The sequence below is a fragment of the Drosophila navojoa genome, chromosome 3 (assembly GCF_054131105.1).
Source record: "Drosophila navojoa isolate 15081-1374.11 chromosome 3, UAZ_NAV_1.0, whole genome shotgun sequence".
NCBI classification, from domain to species: domain Eukaryota; kingdom Metazoa; phylum Arthropoda; class Insecta; order Diptera; family Drosophilidae; genus Drosophila; species Drosophila navojoa.
The window spans coordinates 27,914,737-27,936,385 of NC_142891.1; the positions used below are offsets into that span (position 1 = coordinate 27,914,737).

At 38.5% G+C, this 21,649-nt stretch overlaps 1 protein-coding gene across 5 annotated transcripts in view; it reads right to left on the reverse strand.

Moving 5' to 3' along the window:
• Positions 1–935: 935 nt before the first annotated feature.
• Positions 936–21,649, reverse strand: part of Lar (tyrosine-protein phosphatase Lar) — a 160,548-nt gene continuing 139,834 nt past the window's right edge. For 3 of the 5 annotated variants that reach the window (XM_030385768.2, XM_030385766.2, XM_030385767.2), the window contains 10 exons: positions 20,071–20,171; positions 19,083–19,275; positions 17,202–17,352; positions 16,986–17,122; positions 13,859–14,155; positions 6,794–6,933; positions 3,397–6,735; positions 3,227–3,337; positions 2,853–3,158; positions 936–2,750 (listed from right to left, as the gene is read on the reverse strand). In XM_030385768.2, coding sequence (XP_030241628.1) covers positions 2,682–2,750; positions 2,853–3,158; positions 3,227–3,337; positions 3,397–6,735; positions 6,794–6,933; positions 13,859–14,155; positions 16,986–17,122; positions 17,202–17,352; positions 19,083–19,275; positions 20,071–20,171 — 4,844 coding nt within the window. In that variant the 3' untranslated portion in view covers positions 936–2,681. The remainder of the gene's footprint in view (positions 2,751–2,852; positions 3,159–3,226; positions 3,338–3,396; positions 6,736–6,793; positions 6,934–13,858; positions 14,156–16,985; positions 17,123–17,201; positions 17,353–19,082; positions 19,276–20,070; positions 20,172–21,649) is intronic. The other 2 variants (XM_030385769.2, XM_030385770.2) reach the window with 1 other exon arrangement.

Consider the following 21,649-nt stretch of genomic DNA (forward strand, 5'->3'; position numbering starts at 1 on the left):
ATCAGTAATTATATGTTCGAATACGAATTTTATATTGGTTCATGAATAGTAGTAGTGCCAAAATAGAACGTTAAAATTTGAAACTGATTCTCATATGCACATATGTAAATTATAAGATTTTTTGATACTTCTGTGAGAAATTATTATAGTATTTGACTCGTAAGTACTATTCAGAGAACAAGTAATTTCTGCCGGAGTTTTCGATCTATGATTCCAACATTTGACAAGTAATCTTTACATTTTATGGAGAAAACAAAACAAAACAATAATATATCAGGTATTTTTGCTGTAAAGAATTGACATGAAGTTTTTCTTTTTTCGTAATATGTATTTTTATTTCGTCTTTTAATATTCATGTTCATGGATTTTTCCGCATTCGAAAATTATATATATATTATATATCTGATACATATAGTCATATGATAAGGTTTAACATCATGTGTTTCTTACATAAAGGTTGCTTTGTATGCAATACAATTGCTTGACTCTAGCTTGATTAATTTTTAGGGCTTTTCTGTGTATATCGTTAAAATTGTTTTATTTCTGACTAATTGGTAAAATATATGTATGCATGTATGTATATATTTTTATATATTAAACAATTTAATATAATATTAACAAAACTTGACAAGCCGACCAATTTTCTTGTAATATACAATATAAATTTTTGTAATGCATTTATATAGAAGTATGCTAAATATGCTCGCAACGCTGTGGTGTGATAACCATTATCTATTAGACATCTATTGTTCCTAATCATACATGCTATAATTTGTATTTACTTTATTTCACTTTATATATACTCCAAATATTAATTTACTTTTCGAGTGCTGGCATTTCGCCAACTTGTCAATTTCCTAGATCCTCCAATACTTTAGTGGGCCACGAGCTAAATTTGTTGTATAACAGTTACTTATGAGAGTATGCTAGTGTAGTTATGTATATAATGCATTATGCACAATGCGTTCATATTTACGTGTATATCTCTGTTGTGTACATACGTATTACCTCTATTGTTCTTTAACATGTGGCTAAATAGTTGTCTAATACTTAATTTTGCTTTGCTTTTATGTATTGGCTTGCTAACGATTCCGTATATAAATACTTCGGCCGACTGAGCAGCATATCAAATATGTATATACACCGTAATAGTTCTTAGTTCATAATGCCATGCGGATGTAGCTTTATAGTAGATATAAATAGGGTGCGATTTATATTAATATATAGACGTATTTTGCGATTTATATATGTTAAGTATTCTACAATATATATCTACAGTTATCTTATTACTCGTCTATCCCTTTAATAGGCTGGGTGTATTCTCTATGCTGCCTCGTTCATATACGTTAGGTACCATAATTTCTAGCTGTAGGATCCTATTTACTTAGACAGATATAGCTGCAGGGTTTTGCGGTATATACAGGAATATAATTATAAAAGGAATTTAAAAAGGATGCACCTATGATTAGAATAGGGTTGGAATATCAAATGAACATTCAAATGCACTTATTAAATAAAATTTATATAAATCAATCAAATAAAATTAAAACACATTTATAAAGTACAAAGACATAGGGTTTTGATCGTTACTATTTGACAAATAGCGCTCTTTAGCTATATAGCTGCAGATGGGGAATGTCAGAAAGGAGGAAAGTTACCCGCTAATTAAAGTTAATCTTTAAACTAATTTAAACTAGGCGTCCTAACAGATATGCACTACGCAAGACTTTTTACTAATTGCACGGTTTACATTTCCTTTGCTTCATATAAATATAGTAGCGGACTGTTTAAGTATGTCAAGTATAAAAACATATGAAACATATTTGATTGTTGTACACACAGACACAAATACATGTAAATATATATACTATATGTATATATAAATGTTATGATGATTGGATTTCGGACTACATTGCTCTACCTTCGGCTCTAGCCGACTTTCAACTTAGGTTGTTTTCATTTCTTGTCATTCAATTTATCGTTTCTTTTCTTGAGATTCGTTTAGGCGGTAAGGGTTTAAAAGCTACCAAGTCCTTAGTTCAAATATGTATAAGTTAATCAGCGAGCGGGCTGCCCCGCTGCACCACAACAAGTTGATTGACTACTTTGATTAGTTCGAGCAAAAACTGTATGCACACACAAGATATACATATATATGTATATATCTGGATGTGTAGGGATATACATATATGCAGTAAGTATAAATTACTGATAATTAAACTTTTAACAGTCTTCTTGAGTTTCCATTTTATAACAAAATCAAAAGCCGGGAGCGATAAGAGGTGCTAAAAACTAATCAAAAATAGGTTTCATGAAATAGGTATTAAAATTTATATAAGTGAGGGTCCTATGAAAACTTTTCCGATTCTATATTCTATTCATTTAAATAACATTTTATTTTACTACCCTCCTATCTTAAGATCGGAAATGCCTCAGACTACCCTCGCACTATGCATAGTACTTAGGTAAGTAATTTGTGGGCAGTATCTGGCTATAATACTTTAAAGTTAAGGTATCCGTGTTTATCGTAAATGCGTATTTATGCGTACAATTGAAAACAACGAACATGCAACATTTAACATGAACATGGAGTTGACACTGTTGTTTCTGCTCTGTAGCCCGGACTTTAACTCCAGCTCCTACTTATTTTCCTGCTACTGTTTCAGCTTCTGCTTGGTTCTTCAGTTTGCATAGTTGTCGAACGAGCCCAAGTACTCTAAGGCAGCGCGATAGCAAAAGTGATATTGATCCTGCAAAAAAGAAATTAGTTTCAGTCATCATATTCTCAAAATATTCTGTGCCAAGATAGAGCTGAGATATGCCGATCTCCGGCACCATTTGGGGCTACTCACTTCCGTCTGCACCATGGCGGGTCGCTGAGATCGCAAAATGCGCACCGTTTGGAAAACATCGAGCACACCTTCGTATTGCATGCGCTCGAGCACAATGCTGAGTGTGATAAAGACGCCCGTGCGGCCCACGCCGGCTGAGCAGTGGACCGTGATGGGACCATCTTGCCCGAATTGCTCTTTGGTCTTGTGGACCTGCCCGATGAAATCGATGAAGCCCTCGCCAGACTTTGGAACACCCTGCTCTGGCCAGTCTATGAACTGGAACTGGCGAACGGTGCGGGAAGAACCATCACGAGCGTCGGTAACCTGGGGGTAAACCGGGAGGAAGATATAGAGAGATATAGGTATAGGAAATGTGAAATGGTATGACCTACCTTAAACTCTCGCAGTTTGTATTGCGGCATATTATACTCGGCGATGGGATCCACAACGTAATACTGATAACGTACGGAGCGCTCGTGAGGCCAATATTGGAAGCACTTCTCCTGCAAAAGACAATACAGATTAGACTATATCCAATATAAGTGCAGCATGTTTAGCTAACCCTGCCCATTTCCTTGAGCTTTGTTAACATAACAACTATGGTGGAGTTGTGCTCCCAGAGCATACGCCAGAAGTCCTCGGCGGTGTCCTGAACTGGTCCCTGAGCCGCAATGTAGGCCGAGCGATACCGGTAGCCATCGATAAAACTGGCATTGACATAGTCGCTGCCCTCGATTCCATGGATGGGCGTCAAATAAACGCGACTCGATTCATAGGGCAGAATGTGAACTAGACGATTCTTATGCTTGTTGCAGGCCAAGTTAGCGGTTACAAATTTGGAGGAGTCCATCTTGACATTCGAGAGTTTCTTGAATTCCACCTCCATCCCCGAAATGCTCTCGCCTGGCTCGGTGGTGAGCAGCTTCTGCAAATGGCTATGCAAGTTGCGTGCGGCTACCTCTGTCGATCCACATATAATGGCTTCCAGGATCGCATCGTGAATGAAGATATACTGGTCTTCCGTTTGCACCATGTAGTTGCGCTGGGCGCGCAAGCATGTCACATGGCCATAGATATCGATGATCTTCTCGTGCTTCATCCGCTCTAGCATCGAGTCAATGACAATATAACAGCCAGTGCGACCCACACCCGCTGAGCAGTGAACCACAACTGGCCCGGACTCGGGTGGAGTGAGGGCGCGACAGCGACGCAGGAACTGCAGGAAGGGAGCAGGATGATCGGGCACACCGTGATCCGGCCAAGCCGTGAACTGCAGCTGCTTTATCTCGCGGCGATCGTTGAAGCCCTGACGGCACAGTTGGAACGTGCGAATGCTGTAGGTGGCCAGCTCCTGGGTCTCGGTGATGGTGACAAAGATCTGGCCGTAAGTCTCGGTTCCACGGGAGGGCCAATACTGATCGCACTTGATGCGTGTGCGCTCCTCCAGCCGGGTCATCATCACAATCGTCGCCGTCTTCAGCTCCCAGCACATGCGCCAGAAATCGGCGAAGGTCTCCTGCAAAGGTCCCTGGGTGGCTACATAGGCATTATGCTTGCGATACCCGTCACAGTAGTTGGCATTGATGTAGTCCGAGCCGAGGACGCCCTCCTGGGCGGGCAGCTGGACACGTGAATGGTCGTAGGCGGTGACATTGGCATACCGGTTCTTGGACTTATTGTGCTCGTAGTTGGAATTGTCCCAGGTGAATTGCTGGCCAGGCTCGATGCTCTCGTACTCCTGCGAGAATTTCTGATTGTCATTGGCCTTAAGTCTCTCAATGTGATTGGCAAACTCTGAGATGGGTATGGGCGGATGTGAGATCATGCCAGGCGTCTGGAAGTTTAGTCGGCGCATATCAACCGGATCGCTGGGCGTTGGGCCAGCCCCCAAATCAGCGGCCATCAGAGGACGCGTAACAGCTGCCTGATCAGGGGTTTTGCAGGGTTGCCTGCGACGCTTAACCACATACAGCACGATCAGTGTGGTTGAGACAACAAAGGCAGTGATCAGGGGTAGCACCACCCACAGTATCTCCGGCTCATCTTTGTTGCGATTAACGGAAACCTCCGGCTCTGAGGGCCAGTTGGGGTCAGGACGATGGGGACGTTCGCCGGGCGGCGCCTCGCGCATGTCAAGTGATAAGAACTCGGAGAAGGGACTGGATGTATACAGATGCTTTTGGGGGGTATCTACGACGGCGCGCACAAAGATGCGATAGCGCTTCTCTCTCTCCAGCTTCCGATTGGTGAAATTGTGATAGTCATCGCCTGAGCCAAGATGGAAGGTGAAGGGTATCGAGCGCTGTGGAAACTTAGCAGCTATATATGGTGCATTGGGGCGCTCTGGCTTATTACGACCGGGCAGCAGATCGTCGGTGAGGAATTGATCGGGGTTCTTGTGCAGATTTGACTTATCCTCGGGTACCACAACTAAGTAGTAGTGCGAGATGGGGCCATACTCCTCGGATGCCTGCGGCAGTATAACCAATATCTCCTCGCCATTTACCACGCCGTAGAAATCGGGCTTGACCATGGGCTGTGGGGCAGCCATTTGAGTGGTCACCGTTATCTTCGTCGGCGGTCTGTAGGAGTAATCCGAGGGAATGGCGCTCACATTTACGTTGTATGTGGTAAAAGGGCTCAGCTCGTTGATCGTGTGCGTCTTCACGAAGTGCTTTAGAATTATTTCACGCTTCTGCACACTTTGTGTTTGAGAGAAGCCTTGCGAGTCCACAAACACCTTCATCGCATCGAAGCTGATCTTGTAGTTGACGGGATTAAGGCGTATGGGTGGTGACCAGGAGAGAGTCATGGAATGTGTGCTGACGTCGTGAGCACGCAGATTGAGTGGGACATCCTCTGGCTTGATGCGCACCGTAACCTTCTCACTAAGACGTCCCAGTCCATTCTTAAACCTGGCCGCGATGGCCACGGCATATTGGGCAAACTTCTCTAGATTGACCAGATCGGCCGATTCGGTTAGACCTACGGTCTTCGTTTGCCAATCATCTAGATCCTCGACGGCCGTCATGGTGTAAAAGATCTTATAGCCTAGTAGCTTGCCACGACTTGGCACCGGCTCCCACCAGATTTCCGCTGTCTGCTCGGAGGTGGCCACCGCCTGTACAGACATTGGAGCTCGTCCCATGTCCCGCTCCGTTCCTATAATCATCTTCTCACTAAATGGGCCGGCGCCCTGTTTCGTGTACGCCCGCACGCGAAAAACGTACTCGGTGTTCTCCTCCAGGTTGGTGAAAACCGCCTTGCGCTGCGTCATATTTCGCTCTGAGCCCAGCCCATGGTCGATTTTCTTATGGAACTGCACATCATAGCGTGTGATGATTCCATTGCGATGGTCGCGGGTTGGTGGGTCCCAAGTGACGCAAAGCACATCGGGGGTTTGGAAGCGTTTGGTTATGTTCGCCGGTGGTCCGCCAGGTGTTCCCTCAGGAGTCTGGAAGATCTTGACTGTTTCCTGCCCAATGCCAATATGATTGCTGCCTGCTACACGAAACTCGTACTCTACGCCGCGTTCAAGATCGTTGAATCGTTTTTTGGTCATCTGTGGTCCGGAGAGCATCTCCTCCTTCAGTGGTTGATCCTTGACGCCCCAGCGCAGGCGATAGCCACGCAGTTCGCCGTATGTTTGTGCCGGTCGTTCCCATTCCAGTTCAATGGAGACTATTGGTTCGCGTTCCATAATTTTAAGACTTACTGTCGGTCGTACAGGCACTCCTCCGGGGGTTTTTACAATCACCGCAGTGCTACGATCGCCGTCACCCTTGCGCGTCAGAGCTGCGACTTGAATCGAGTATTTAGTGTCGGGTTGCAGGCCGGTCACACTGTATTCCAGCGTGTCGACCACATCGAACTTGAAAGGTTCGTTGAGAAAGCCCTTTCCCTAAGTGCGAGCAATAAATGAGAATGTAGTTTATTCCCCATATGCCACCCTAACTCACCTCATCTCGCATTTCCTGCACGTGGATATGATAGCCGCGTATGATGCCATTCCGATCTTTTTCAAGTGGCGGTTTCCAGCTCACATGTATGGATGTTGAGTTTAGGGGCGTAGCTTTGACATCCTGCGGATCTCCGGGCACTAGAGACGACGACGAGGAAACGATAGATTAGCTTGGGGTAAGCACAAGTTACGTCTTTGCATGGAACTGTTCGAATACTTAAGTTTACTTAGCAGCTAACTTAGATTATTGTACAGACACTGTTCGATTTTGGGGTTCTTAAGACTAAGTTGCTTAGATGTAAGACATAGATGAAACTAGAGACAGTAAACACTAAGTGCTAAGGTTGCCTTAGACCCTAGGAGCAATATACAAAAACCAGAACGAACTTAGCTCCAAGTCAACCATGTCACCACATCACAGTTAGAAAAACAAAATATATTATGTCGAAATTGTAAAGTTGTAAAAAGTTTTAAAGAAAGTGCTGCTTAGGTGCTATATGTAAGGTATAGAGTTATAGTTATAGTTTCGGTAGGTATATATAAATAAATAAATAAATACAGGTTGCGCAGTAGTAGAAGGTGCACAAAAAGTGAATAACAAGTGCATCGATACCTTGCTAATGTATATAATACTTATTGAATAGTTTCAAAAAATGTACACAAAAACTTGACAATCGAAGCAAGATCGAATCAGAGCATCGGATCAGCTCTTGTTCAACTCGACTTTGACTGGCCAAAAACAAACATGTAGGCATTCAAAATATGTGTTTTTTTTATTACTGTTTGTGTGCAAAACATGTAGTTAAAATCAAAAATATATATTTTTTGTAAATATACATATGTACGTGTATATTAGATCAGTAGATGTTTGTGGCGGCTCTTGGAGTTAAAAGACAAGAGCCCTATTGCAAAATCCTCGCTGACATTTTGGCATTAAAAATGTGTTTTGGTTTGAAATAGAAAAAACATGTCAAAAAACAAAAAAAGATTCGATTCTTTAGTGATTGGTCAACAATATTTGGGACCAGTACAAAAAGAAAATTTCAAATATTTAACTTTAGATATATAAATGTATGTATAGGGCATTCTTAAACATTATAGTCAAACCATTTAAAAAATACTCACTCTTTTTCTCTAAATAGATTTAAAATGTATTTTTATATTTGTATTTTTTAATATTTAACCACCATCCATTAAAGGGTTGCGTTCAAAAATCAAATTTCGCAATATGTTTTTTTTTTTTTTTTTTTTTTTTTTTTGTTTTAGTTTTGTATTCAGACATCAAAAAAGTTTTCAAAAATGTTTGTTATACAGTTTTCCATTTCGAGTTTGCATTCAAAAAAAGGTGCACGAAACAGAGCAAGTAGAGTGCAAGGTGCGAGTGGCCAAGCAAAGATATATTTGGTATTTTTTAGTGTGTTTATATATGAAAAAAGATATAAGATATAGCTCTTTAGTTTACAGTATACAAAAAGTATTTAGTGCATATTAAAAGGGGGATTATTGGGACATTAAGTGAGAAGAAGGAACTAAAGAGATTTCTTTGATGATATAAAGATTGTTGAAATAAAGGAGGATAAATACTTGATACATGTATGAATATTTGATATAAAATGTACATATTTGTTGGCACACCCGCTTTGATACTCTATTTAATTGTCGAAAAATATGATGTGGTATTTTGTAGAGCTTAAAACAAGCCTAGGACTTAAAGCTAAGCTAAATATACTTATTGGGATAGACTATTCACATAAATTATTTAATTTCTTTTTACACGTGTATATAGTTTCTAGTTTCCATATAGAGCTTGTTCACTTCATTAAAAATTTGTCGACTGTATACTAGAAATTATTCAAATGCGTCTCGCGGCACAAATGTTAAATTATGCTTCATTAGTGTCCTCCTGCACAGTGGGGCAAGAGTAATAAAGGGCTGAGGGCTGAGGGCTCAGAGCAGAGACCTATGTCAACTGTATCACTTTGCATCAGCTTTGTCTCTCTCTTGTCATTTCTCATGCATTCACAAATACCCAAACACACTCACTATATGAGTATATAAAATAATTAAAATGCTAGGAGGTCTTCTCTATATAAGTATACATGTTTTTGTTCTTCATTTTATTGCGCTGCTGAATAGAAGGAATAAAGGTACGTGCTAGTGCCAGGCTAAGCTACAACATTTTTGAACTGCTATTTTTTACAGCTCTTACTGGTTTGTATACCCTGTAAAGTAAATAAATTTGGGGAAGGCAGATTGTCAAGAATGTATAGAGGGTCTTAGTTAAGTTTGCAATCATTTTAAAGATCTGAAATCAATATTTGATTTTTTTTCTTATATGGTATCGCATCGGTTGTTATCTAAAATATTAAAAGAAAAACAAATATTTTCTTAGACACCGATTTCTTTGAAATATAGTCGATTTTTTTGAGTCAAGCCTTTTCAGATGTAGCCGAATATCCTCACAAATATCAGCGCATGCAGGCTGAGCATATCCTTAACTCTCTTCTTCTTATGCTATAATCCAGTTTTTTCGGTTCTTTTCCGTTCTGCATACAACGTGTTTGAATGTGTGCGTTTGAGTCTACTCTAGCACACACAAAAGGCGAGCTGACTGCATTAGGAACTGACACCGCAGGGGGTATGGCGGGAAATACAGAGCGGGGGAGGAACGTAGCAAGTGCCCAGCTTTGGGGCAGGTGCTATTTGCATTTCGCATTGAAAGCAAAGCGCAACGAAGCTAACGAGCGAAATATGTGAGCGAAAAAACAAAAATTAAGAAAATAAAACACACACACATATATATAAATACATATATATGTATATAGATATTATATACATATATATGCATATACAAATACATCACAAATGGTATACAAAATACTGTAGCATACTTATGCGCGGATCCTTTAACTGTGAAATGCTGCAGCCGCAGGGATATCAATGGAAACCATACATATTCACACATGCACACGCACACACACACACACGCACACACACACACACGCCGCTTTGATTGTGCTAAATTGAGTACAATTAAAATTATATATATACATGTGTATGGTAGACGACACTGACAGAGAATAGAGAGCTGTGCAGAAGAATAATGTGCTGACTAGACACGTTGAAGTGCTTGAGGTGCAGTGCCATAAAATATAATATAATATACAATCATGATTCGTCCAACTCTAAATGGGAAAAAGTAGCCAGTGTGGACTACAGCATATCTATGCAAGTGCATGTCCTTTGAACCCACATTCTTTTTGTGCTGAGTGCATTTGGTGTGCCATTGCTTTTTTTCGAGTGCTTTTACAGGTAAATTGCCGTGTGCTTAACGGTTAACTTAGTTACGATTACTTGACTAGGTGCTTAGCATTAACTAAAATTACAATTCATTGTGCTTAGCCAAATCAAATCAAACTAAGTGAGTGCCAACACTTTGCCTCATCATCTTTGTATCTTGATCCTCAACTGTGTGTTGAAATAACTTAACAGGTACTCGGTAAATCAGGATGGTTAATTTAACAAGCAGTTCGACTTATCAGCTAACAAGCAAGTTCATGAGCGAGAGCGAAAAGCGTTTGTAAACCAAAGAGGGAAAATATTGAGAGTGTGAAAAAATGTGGGATTGCAACAATGTAAACTCAGTTTCAAGTTATAGCTAGAAGGTATTTAGACTTGCCAATGTTGAATAGCAAACTCGAAATATAGTATATACTTGATTGAGGAGTGCAAAATAAATGAAATGGAAAATAAATCAAAACAGAGGAAGCTTAGCGATTCCTCATTTAAGCTAAGATTAATTTTGAAGTTCGATTCAAAAACGATCAATATATGCTTCTAAATTACATTTTTGTTATCTATTTGCGTAATCTTCTGTAAATTGATTATCTTCTGAGCATTAGGCTCCAATTATAGCAGAATTAGTTCTCCCTTTCTTAGAAAAGGCAAACGTCTAAAATACTTTACACTTCTTAGTATTTCTAATCAGTTCTTGACTTGCTTAAAAGAATACCTTTACAATTTTGAATATTCACATAAGAAATAAGAGTTACATATTCGTCTACATTTTTTATTTATCCTGCTCTTAATTCTATACTCATTATTTTGTATTGTTATCGGAAAATATATTGTTCGTCGTTCCAATTACCGCTATTTGACATGCAAATTTTGTCGCTTTTCATTGTGTGCACTGCAGATTAATTATCTCTCACAAATGCTCAAAAACTATATAAACTGTTAAATCTATTGGCTCAGCTGTCAAGTCTATACTTAGAACAAATAATAAACAATTAGTTTGAGCAAGAGAAAAAACGGTTTTACATTGTTGCTTTAACAAATGGGCAGATTAACTGCTCGAAAAAAATATATAAAGATGGAGAGGGATAGATGATGTAGGTATAATCGAGGAGTGAGAGAGGGTATGGGTAAACAGATGCCAATGTGTTAACTCGGCAAACATGCAGGTGATGGCAAATAAAACTTAATCAAATGTGTCAACAGAATACAAATTAAATACAAAAATCAAATAATTTTTATGCGAAAATCAATTTAAGGATTTTCGCCATGTATTCGCGCATTTGCATAGCGATAAACAACAACGAAAAAAGCCACATATGTATATTAAGGGGCGTGGGGTTCAAAGTGCAAAAGGTTTGCCCACAATTGAAAAAAAAAAGAAAATGCAAACATCAAAAAACCAAAACCAAACTCAGAAGCAGTCCAAAAAATATTGCAACGATTTGCTGCAAAAAGTTATTAAACATGTAAATATATAAATATATACAAGCATATATTTATATATATACAATATGTGTGTGGGTACAATTAAAAACAACAAAAAACAAGTAAGAACGTTGCAGTCGGTCTTTACCGGCTCCGGAATACTCATTCACAAGCCTTAACGATTTAGCCCTGTCTGTCAGTCCGTCCGTATTCTTCCGATTTGCCACGCCTCTAAAAGGCGTACACATATAATTTTTTCATCAATCTTTATAGAATCATAACATTAGCAAAATTGTAATTAATTTAGCTTAAAAACTCTAGAGATACAGTTTTATCCGATTTTCTACAGGCGTAGATATTTCCGCCATAGCACGTACGTGCGAATCTACATTCGAAATTTCAGCTTTCTAGCTCTTTAACTAATATGATTTCTGGTATATCGGAAAATGCATTCTTCGATTTGCCACGCCACTAATTTTAACACTTTATAAATCGAAGATATACACGAGTATGTGTTCCGAATTTCAAGTCTCTAGCTTCAATAGCGCCGAAATAAACTGCGTTCATACGGATAGACGGTCGGACAGCAAGACGGACATTGCACAAAACCAATATGCTCATTTCACTTTCGTGAATGAGTATAATAAATATACTTGTGTTCGTGTGTGTAAATAAATGCAGCAAAACGTTTTGCATTATTTGCCTTAGGTAAACCACAATAAAAGAGCTTGTGCACAGAGAGTCGGGAGGAAATCGAGGGTATTGCAGGGTATCGGGCAGGAGGCTTACACTTTCATTATGCACAACTAGGCCGTATTTAGGCATATTTATCGCGGGCTGGGTACTTGTTTACATTTATAATTGCATAAATTTAATTATGTAAATAAATCTATTTAATATTTTATACGGCTCTTTTGGTGGTTCGTTTTGCAAAAAAAAAAAAACAAAAAAAAAAAAAAGAAACCAACAACAAACAAACCAACGAAATTCACGAAAATCATAAATTTGTGTATGTTTAGATAAAATTGATGTTTGTTTAAGATAAGTGTTTGTTTATAGGTATTCAGTATCTGGTGCGCTTACAAAAACACAGAGCTCTTATTATTTTTGTGCTATACAAATTACCACAAAAAGTTGATGCAATATATCATAAAAAAGTATCGTATATATATATATTTATAATATTTAACCAATTCAGTTTTTGTTTTTTCTTTTATTTTTTTGTATTTGCAAATACAGATTTGATATTCAATTAAATAACAAAAATTCGTTCTTGCATATAGTACACAATATAGGAGTTGTGCTAAAAAAGAGTTTCGATTGCATTTTTATTTGATAGAGATACGAGTGCAAAAAGTTGTCAAAAATTGCGCCAAAAAATATGCAATTTTATAGTACCAATAAAATTTTAAAATTTTCAAATTCTCAATTTGTAAGCAAAAAAAAAAAAAAAAAAAAAAAAAAAAACGATTAAATGGGCTTCAAATCAAATGCTCAATATGGAAATAACTTAATTTTTAACTTAAAAATCTGTAGGAAAAACATGTAGTTGAGATAAAATGAATGCTCATTTAAGAAATATAAAAAAGTGAAAACATAAATTTGTTGGGGATGAAAGTAAGTATATTTTTGAAGTATTCGTTAGAATATTAGGTGAACATTTTGAAACTATAGAAGACAAAGTTGAGTTTTGTTAAAAGTGGAGTTAATTCTTTAGGATTGAGACAGAAATAATTGCGAAAAAATTTGAAAGGAGATGAGAATTATAACAATATGTATTATCTTGATAAAAACATAAATATATTAAAAACTGGATTGAAAACAACTATAAATATAAATATAGAGTCTACAAAGAAAGAGAGGATATGAATTATAGCTGCATTCAAAAATAAATGAATGTTGCAGCTTTTTTTTACACATGTACGATATATGATATATGATAGATGAGTATGGCATGTGTATGTGGCATTGGTATTTATTGCTAGTCATGTTACACATACACATACGCATACTAATATGGTTATACTTTGAGTTTTACTTTGCTGATCAAAAAGAAAATCAAAAACAAAACGCTCCATTGCGGCGTTTCCGGCAGCTCCTGCATTGGGGATGCTCGATATCAAAATTCAAAAATCGTATAAAAATTAATTCGTTTTTTGATTAATTAGTTAGGTTTGATAACGTTTGATGCAAATAAACTAAAAATATTATAAATTAAATGTAAAATATGATTATGAAAATTAAGTGTAAATGAGAATCTTATAAATAATAAATGTGAACAAAGAAAGAAAGAGGGTTAGAGAGACTTACGCATAGGTAAGATTGTCATTGGCATACATACCATCCTCTAGGGTGCGTGTTATGATCGGGTGGGAGCGCGGACCATCGCCTACAGAGGTGCCGGCTAGCACCCAGATCTTGTATTCGGTCCAGCGCTTGAGCTCGTCAAGCACAATCTGGGTCATGTTCAGGGTCAGAGTGGACGCCTCGTCGTCCGCCCGGCCCACCTCGACGAACAGCACCTTATAGTATATGATCCGGCCGTTGGAGCGCTCCGCGGGCGGAGGCAGCCAGCTTAGCGCGATCGTTGTCGAGCTGTTCGCTATCGCCGTGATATTGCGTGGCGGAGCACCTGGTACTAATTACACAATATAGATGGGAACGTGTGGTTTTTGTTTTTTGGTTTTTTTTGTGCATTGAAAATTTGGTTGCGTTATAGCCAGAGAGATATGTTTCATAGCGTTCAGCGATTAGCGTTAAAACCAAAACGAAAATAGTTTTCAAATCAAAAACATGTAACGAAAAAAAGCACCAAAATAATGTTGAAATAAATGACATAATGTTAGACGTTATATTAAAATCATAAGCTCGAAACTCAAATACAAGACATAAAAACTCTTTTTGATCGATCCAATGGTTTATGCAAATAATATAGCGTTGCTTCTCTTTTCTTTTTTGGAGAAGTTTTTCTTCTCGCTTAACTTAAATTGTGCATATTTTTTGGTAACGATTTTGAGCTGAAAGACTAACTACACACACTGAGAAAAATTCATAGTATATAATAGATGAATGACATAATATAGATAGAATTTAAAGTCGCAAAAGCATGCACTAAACAAGCTCTACGAATATTTTATATAAATTATAGAAGATGATACAAATATTTAAAGCGAGCTTAAGCTAATTGTACAGGTCACATACATACACGCACGCACACATACGCACACACGCACACATTTACAATTAAATTTGCATAAACCATGTGGCTGTGGGTTTTTAATTTGTTTTTATTTCTTACATAAAACATGAAACTAATAGCCAGAACATGAAGCCAGAAACAAACATTTATTCAAATATACATACACGTATATACATTTCAGCATATTGTCGGTGCTATCTCAAGTGCACTAAAATTGTTCAAGCTTGCATGGCAATAACAGTGTTATGCTTAATTGAAACGCAATCACTACTACTAATTGATATATAGCAAAAACCCAAATTGCAAACCCATTTCAAATAACGTGCATGACAAACTGCAAGGAATAAGTCAATGTGCACCACTAAGTAGTAATCCGCATGCCAAACTCATATCTCGTTTGGTTAATTCTTTCTCACTCAGTCAGTCTCTCTCTCTCTATCGCACTCCCTATTCGGCAGCCACAAAACAATTGTTAAGCCAGAGAACCACTGGAACCACTTAAACTTTAATTATGCGCCAAATCAAGCTAACAGTATGCAAAACGTGCAAATATGAAAACCAAAAGTGATGCAATGCAAATAAAGAATAAACACACACACACATACACATATGTAGCTATATATATCTCAATATGTATGCATAACTAATATAATAATATTGTATGTAGTGCATTGAGGCATACTTAGCTGTACTCAAGCTCTGACAAACATTTGTCTTGGTGCGTTCTCTATTAAAACGCATTTCAAAATCAATTACGAACTACAATTGCAAGAGATAGTGAGCGAGAGAGAGGCAGAGTGAGAGGGTGAGTAAGAGTGAAAGGTAGTGCAAATCAGAAGAGAGCGACAAAGTTTATTGTCTCGATATTTTCGTTTGTGGCTTTTTGCAGTTGCCTTCAAGTTTGGGCATGCGAAGGCTAGGCAAGAGATGCAGACACTTTTACCCATAATTTGCATAAATCAAGACTTGAAATCAAATTACATACAAATACACATTCTCGATATAAACTTAAATATATATGTATAATATACTATATATCTCATTGTTTTTTTGAGTATAAATATCATTTGCAATCAAAATAATCTTTCGTTTAAATTTACTGTTGGTCTTCTTTTTGTTTTTAGTTTTTTCTGTACTGAAGTTTGTGATGTGGTGTTGTTTATAGTGTTGGCTAGTGTTCTTTTTTAGGTTATGCTTCATCAATAGAGCGAAGTGTACTTAAAAGGAATTTATAATTCATTTGGATCAGACGTCGAATTCACAAAAATACACGCAATTAAATTTTTTATATTCAAAAGAGGGAGAACAAATGTTTAGCTTTTCAGAACTTAATTATAGATTTTAAAAAGAAGAAATATAAATAAAACAAAACCATTATACCCTGATTTCCCATTTTCAATGGGTTCAGGGTATAAAAATAAATATAAATCACGTAATCATATAATAAGTGAGAAAAGAAAGGATAATTTTGCTCGTGATGTCAATGCCTGTGAATGATTACATCATTCCTCGTTCTATTGACGAAGCATTACTAATTGTTATAAGCCCCGCCTTTGGCAACTCAGTATCAGAATAGACATGGGCTTATACATACATATGTAGGTGTTCGTATGCCTAACTAACCTGTTGGTTGTATGTATGTTATATGTATTAACTAAGCTAGGATAACTTGGATGTATATGTATTTAGGAGTAGTCTAGTGTTTATAAATGTATAAATGTGTTAAGTATATGGAATGTAGATAAACTGAACTATAAGTATTTGATAATTGATATTAGATAAACTTGCAGCTAACTAGAAACAATCACATATCATACAATATATAACTTATTAAGGCAGAAAAGTGCAACTCAGAACATACAACACACACACACATACGTACACACACTCACACACACACTTAATTGTTACCTGTATCCTTGCGAATGCCATAACACACAGTGGAACACACACACACACACACGCGCGAGCGCGCTCCTGCACACATACTTTATCAATAAACGTTATTTGAACTGAATAATCAACTACATTTATAGGCGTCGAATATGACATATGTATATGTAAGTAGTTATATATTTATGTATATTGTATATTTTTATAGTTAAATGGAACGAAATTTATGTTTAGAGTTTTTGAAAATTTGTATTTTTGTATTTGTACTTAAGCTAGAGAAACTCGTACTACGGCTTAGTTGAGTTTTATTTCTGTTTCTGTTTTTTAGCGGATATCCGCTTGCTTAACTTAGGATCAAAGAGTCTCAGCCACTTACCATATTGCTTGGTGCGAACGGGGATGGGCGGTGTCGTTGCGCCCTCGCCGCGCTGCGAACGTGCCGCCAGCCAGATGTAGTAGAGGGTATCGGGATACAAACCATCAAGCGTGTAAGACTCGGAGTTCGAGATTCGCCTGCAGGAGTAGAGCTCGGTTATGCATATCTGATACCTTAATAAGCATGTACATTCATAGATGTATGCATGTAACTCACTTGTGATGATCCTGATTGGCGTATGTGTCATTCCAGTAGAGCTCGTAGTGCACAATGTTCTCGCTGGAATGAGTCGGCTTGGACCACTGCAATGTGACTGCGGTCTCGCCGATATCAGTGGCCCGGAAATTGCTCGGTTGTGATGGCACACCTGCACACAGAGGCATACAAACACATTACATACAAATACATACACGCATAGATGTATCAAATTGTAGATATATGTACATATATTTATATATGTGTTCGCATTCACGTAGGCACATATTTGGTTTTCGGTTTTCGGTTACGGTTTCGGTTGGTTCGGTAATAATGAAACGGAAATTACGGAAATTAAATAAAATACACAAACAAATCAATGCGGCATTTATTTATATATGTATATACGGGAACATGCGCCCATTCAGATATTATGATTCAGATACACTCGGGAGACATGCAAACCGTCTGGCCAGCCACATGAACATGTAGCGCACCTGAAGCCTACAAAATTGATTGAATTATTTGCTACAACCAAATATTGAAATGCAAACGTGCCTGGCCATTGCCAAAACGAAGACCAGTCCCATTTTTTGTTGCTGGCATATTTACATGGATCTAATAAAGTAATACAATTTCATGTGACTCCCCACATTTCATTTGTGAATAATGCGTAAACGGTAACTGCTTATTCCGTCTGCAAATTATGATTACCTAACTGAGGCCACCTGGTGGCATATAACTAACTAGATATCGTATTTAAATAGGGGCGATCCGTTATACATTTTACACCAATATAATCCATGATGCTAAGTAGTCCGATCCAACAACGGTATAAGAAATTCAAAAGTTTTCAATTTATCTTCTTTTTGCAATCTTTCATCTGATACATAAAGGAATCTATTTACGTTGCGTAAATTTTCTGCTGGAAATTCTCAGTTGGAGCCGTAGGAAGGGCTTACTGTCAGAGAGGTTGGCCCAAAACGAAGCTAAGCGCATTAGGCAACACAACTGGCAATGCAACAAATTCAGAGTCACACTATTAGACTGCCACGCCCCCTAGCACACCGTGTGTCGTTCCGGCTGCCAGTCGAAGACCTCGGAAGCCACAAAGCTGCATATCAAAGTATGGCAAATGCAATTGCTTCAGCAGTCAAATTTAATGAATATTTGCAGCACACCAGAATGCACAAGCATAACACACGCATACACACACGTACAAACACACACACCCAGAGGCACGCACGTACACACATATAAAAGCACATCATGTAAGTAGAAGTAAATGTTATAAATGGATTTGATCTGGAATCAACTTGGCATTCAGCTAGAAGAAAGAAAGAAAATTCTGCTGCTCCAGCGTGGTCAGAGTCAGCAAGTATTTTAAATTTAAAGCAGTCTGCCATGCAGAATAAGCTAGACACTAAAACATGCGTTGCCAGATGGTAAGAAATCTCTTTAAATAAATAATAGCAACCATGACAATCCCAAAATTCAGATACAAAATAGTCCTCATCTGTCAAATTAAATAGAGTAACATAATTACATTTTCTTTTATTCTCTAAACTAACTTCGAGTTGAGAGCAAATCAGTCCATATTGACAGCGAATAATATCTGTTAACTACCAAATCATGCCACTCGATAGCCAATTAAACATTGCTAAACAAACAAGTGGAAGGCTCTGCCTAGTTAATGCTCTCAGCGTTGCCAGACTGTTAGAAATTATTAATTATCTGCATTGAGCACATTTCGAGTCTTAATTAAATAATTGGTGTAATCTATATCTATGCAGGTTGATTTAAGCAGTCAAGTTAACTGCGCACTTCGCAATTAATTGCACATGATTTGCCACCCACATGATGGTGGACGTAGAGCGTAGGCCGTGGGCTGTTGGCACTCACCTTGCTGTGTCTTCACCTGCACAGGGGTGGACATAGGACCGGCTCCCATTGAGGTGTACGCCTGCACACGGACTGTGTAGATGGCATGAGGCGTTAATTCCGAGACCGTTGTCAATTCGCTATTGTCAATCATTTGGGAGTTCCAGGAGGCTTCCGGCTGATTCGGGTTAGTCGTGTAGTACACCTTGTAGCCCTATAGAGATTGTGGTTTAGGAAGAGAGAGCGATGCAAAGAGGATTATTAATATTAATTTCATGAAAACATAAGACTATGAAGTTCCTCGAAAACAAGGAGGAGCTGATGACTTAGGAAACTTCTTACTTAGCCACAAGTTAACTGTTCTCTAAAACCACCTTCACGTATAGCTCAATTAAAAGTCGCATCTCTTGGAACCTTTTGCTGACCATAAATTGCTGGTTCGAATGAAATATGGCTTGTGGTCTCAGATTTGCGTAGTTTATAATTTTCGCCTTGTGGCGAGAGCAGTGTTTGCAGCTGCAGCTGCAGCACGACGTGCCACGAGCCATGCTGCAGAAGCAGCAACAGAGGCAATGGAGACCGACCACAACAATTGCGGCCTAGCACTTGACTCGATCAAACTGCAGCCAGACAAGGCGAGGAGGAGGCAGCCAGGATCTGACTTGGGGCACACAAACTACAAGCTACAAGCTACAAGCTACAAGCTACAAGCTGCAAGCCAACTGCTGGCTAACTGGCTAACTATGTGGCTTTGATTTCATTCGCACATTTGCATTTAACCGCTTGTCTTGCGCCCCTTGCTCCGCCGCCTGCTTGTCGGCTGTTCTCTGTCTGCGTTTTAATGCCAAACACGGCTAACGTCATTTCGTGCCGTTTCCCTGCCGCCCCGGGATCTCTGGTCGTTCGACGTGACAAAGTGTCGACCCCTGGCTTGGTCTGCCGTGCAGCTATGGCCGGACTCTGTGTTCGTTCTCTTGTTTAATATGCGTACTCAATGCCAGGTACTTACGGTCACTTGTCCATTGGGCGTCTCTGGTGGCTCCCAAGTAATAACCATCGTTGAGGAGCTCAACGGCCGCACTTGCACATTACGTGGCGCACTTTCCATTTCTGAAAAGAGATAAGTAGAGAGTGAAAGAATGAGACACCAAACAAGAGAAAGAGAGAGATAGAAAGAGAGTATGAGATAAAAAGGGATTATTATTATTGTAAACACATTTAAAAAACAAGTAAGAAAGCTTTAGTCGAGACTGCTCGACTAGGAGATACCCTGAACCCTCCAAGCTGATATTCTAATCATTTTCCACTTCCTTCATGAACACGCACACATAAGCCCACGCTCTGCTTACTGCGCAGTAAGCAGTGACTGTGCTTGGGCTGCGCTGTGGTGTGGACAATATTATGAGAGCTTATTAGTTGTACAATTTCTTTCATAGTGGGACTATTTTTATGAAACTATCAGAGCAATGTGTGTACATTCCAAAGCACAAGTCTCTAGTACTTGAAATACATTTTTTGAAAATTGAGAGCGAAAGGGGGCGTGGTAACCAAAATCTGTAAATTACAAAATCTTCGAATTCATCAAATGTATTTATACAGTAAATCTGAAGCCTCAAGGTGTAAAAGTGCTTAAATTAGGCTGAAAAAAACAATATAAAATTATCGATTATTCTCGAAAAAATCGGATGAGTTATCGAAAAAATACGATAAACTCGTACTGCGCATGCCTGCCAGATTTCAGCTCACTATATACCTTCTGGGGTCTGCGATGCATACTGCCTGTTACATACTTTTTCACAAAAACAATATACCCTACCTTCCCATTTTCAAGGGGTTCAGGGTATAATAGAAGCAAATAAGTTCATCTTCTAAATTCTGAAAATGCATGAGAGAGAAAGACAGAGAGAGAGAAGCAGATCCGAAGGGAGACCATCAAGAAAATTGTCTACAATCTAAAGACAATCCCAATGAATATCAATTTAATTCATGTTCATTCAATATGAATATTCCATGATAATTAAGAGATACCGCATCCAATTGGCATGTTAACTAAAGTAATTTACTTTTCGAATAGGTTTTAATCAATTAGAAATGCAGTTTAAATACAACTACGAAAATGCCAGAGCCTAAGCAGACAGGCAGACAGACTGTCAGCCAATTGCTGCGTTTCTGCTAAATGAAATTTTTGGCATTTGCAGCAGGATTTAAAACCGAATGCAGGGCCAGGTCAAAAATAGGCAGCAACATGGCTGCAGCACCGGAGAATGGAAGGAAGAGAGAGAGAGACAGAGAGAGATAAATGTTTTATAACGCAAACAATCATCCATCACAATCGCTGGGAATGAAGTTCTGCTAAATGCACGTCCGTCTGCCGGACTCCCATAGTAAACATATTTTTGGGCTGCACTGCCTCGGCGCATTATAGTGCGAATTTCGCATTTATAATGTGCAACGCAATGCTGCAAAAACAGGCATAGTTCGACGTTTAACGCACACATACACGCACACATTAACTGATTTTCGAGATATAAAATACAATGCCTAGCAACTGCAGCAAAAATCAGTTGGTTTTCCAAAAACTGTCTATT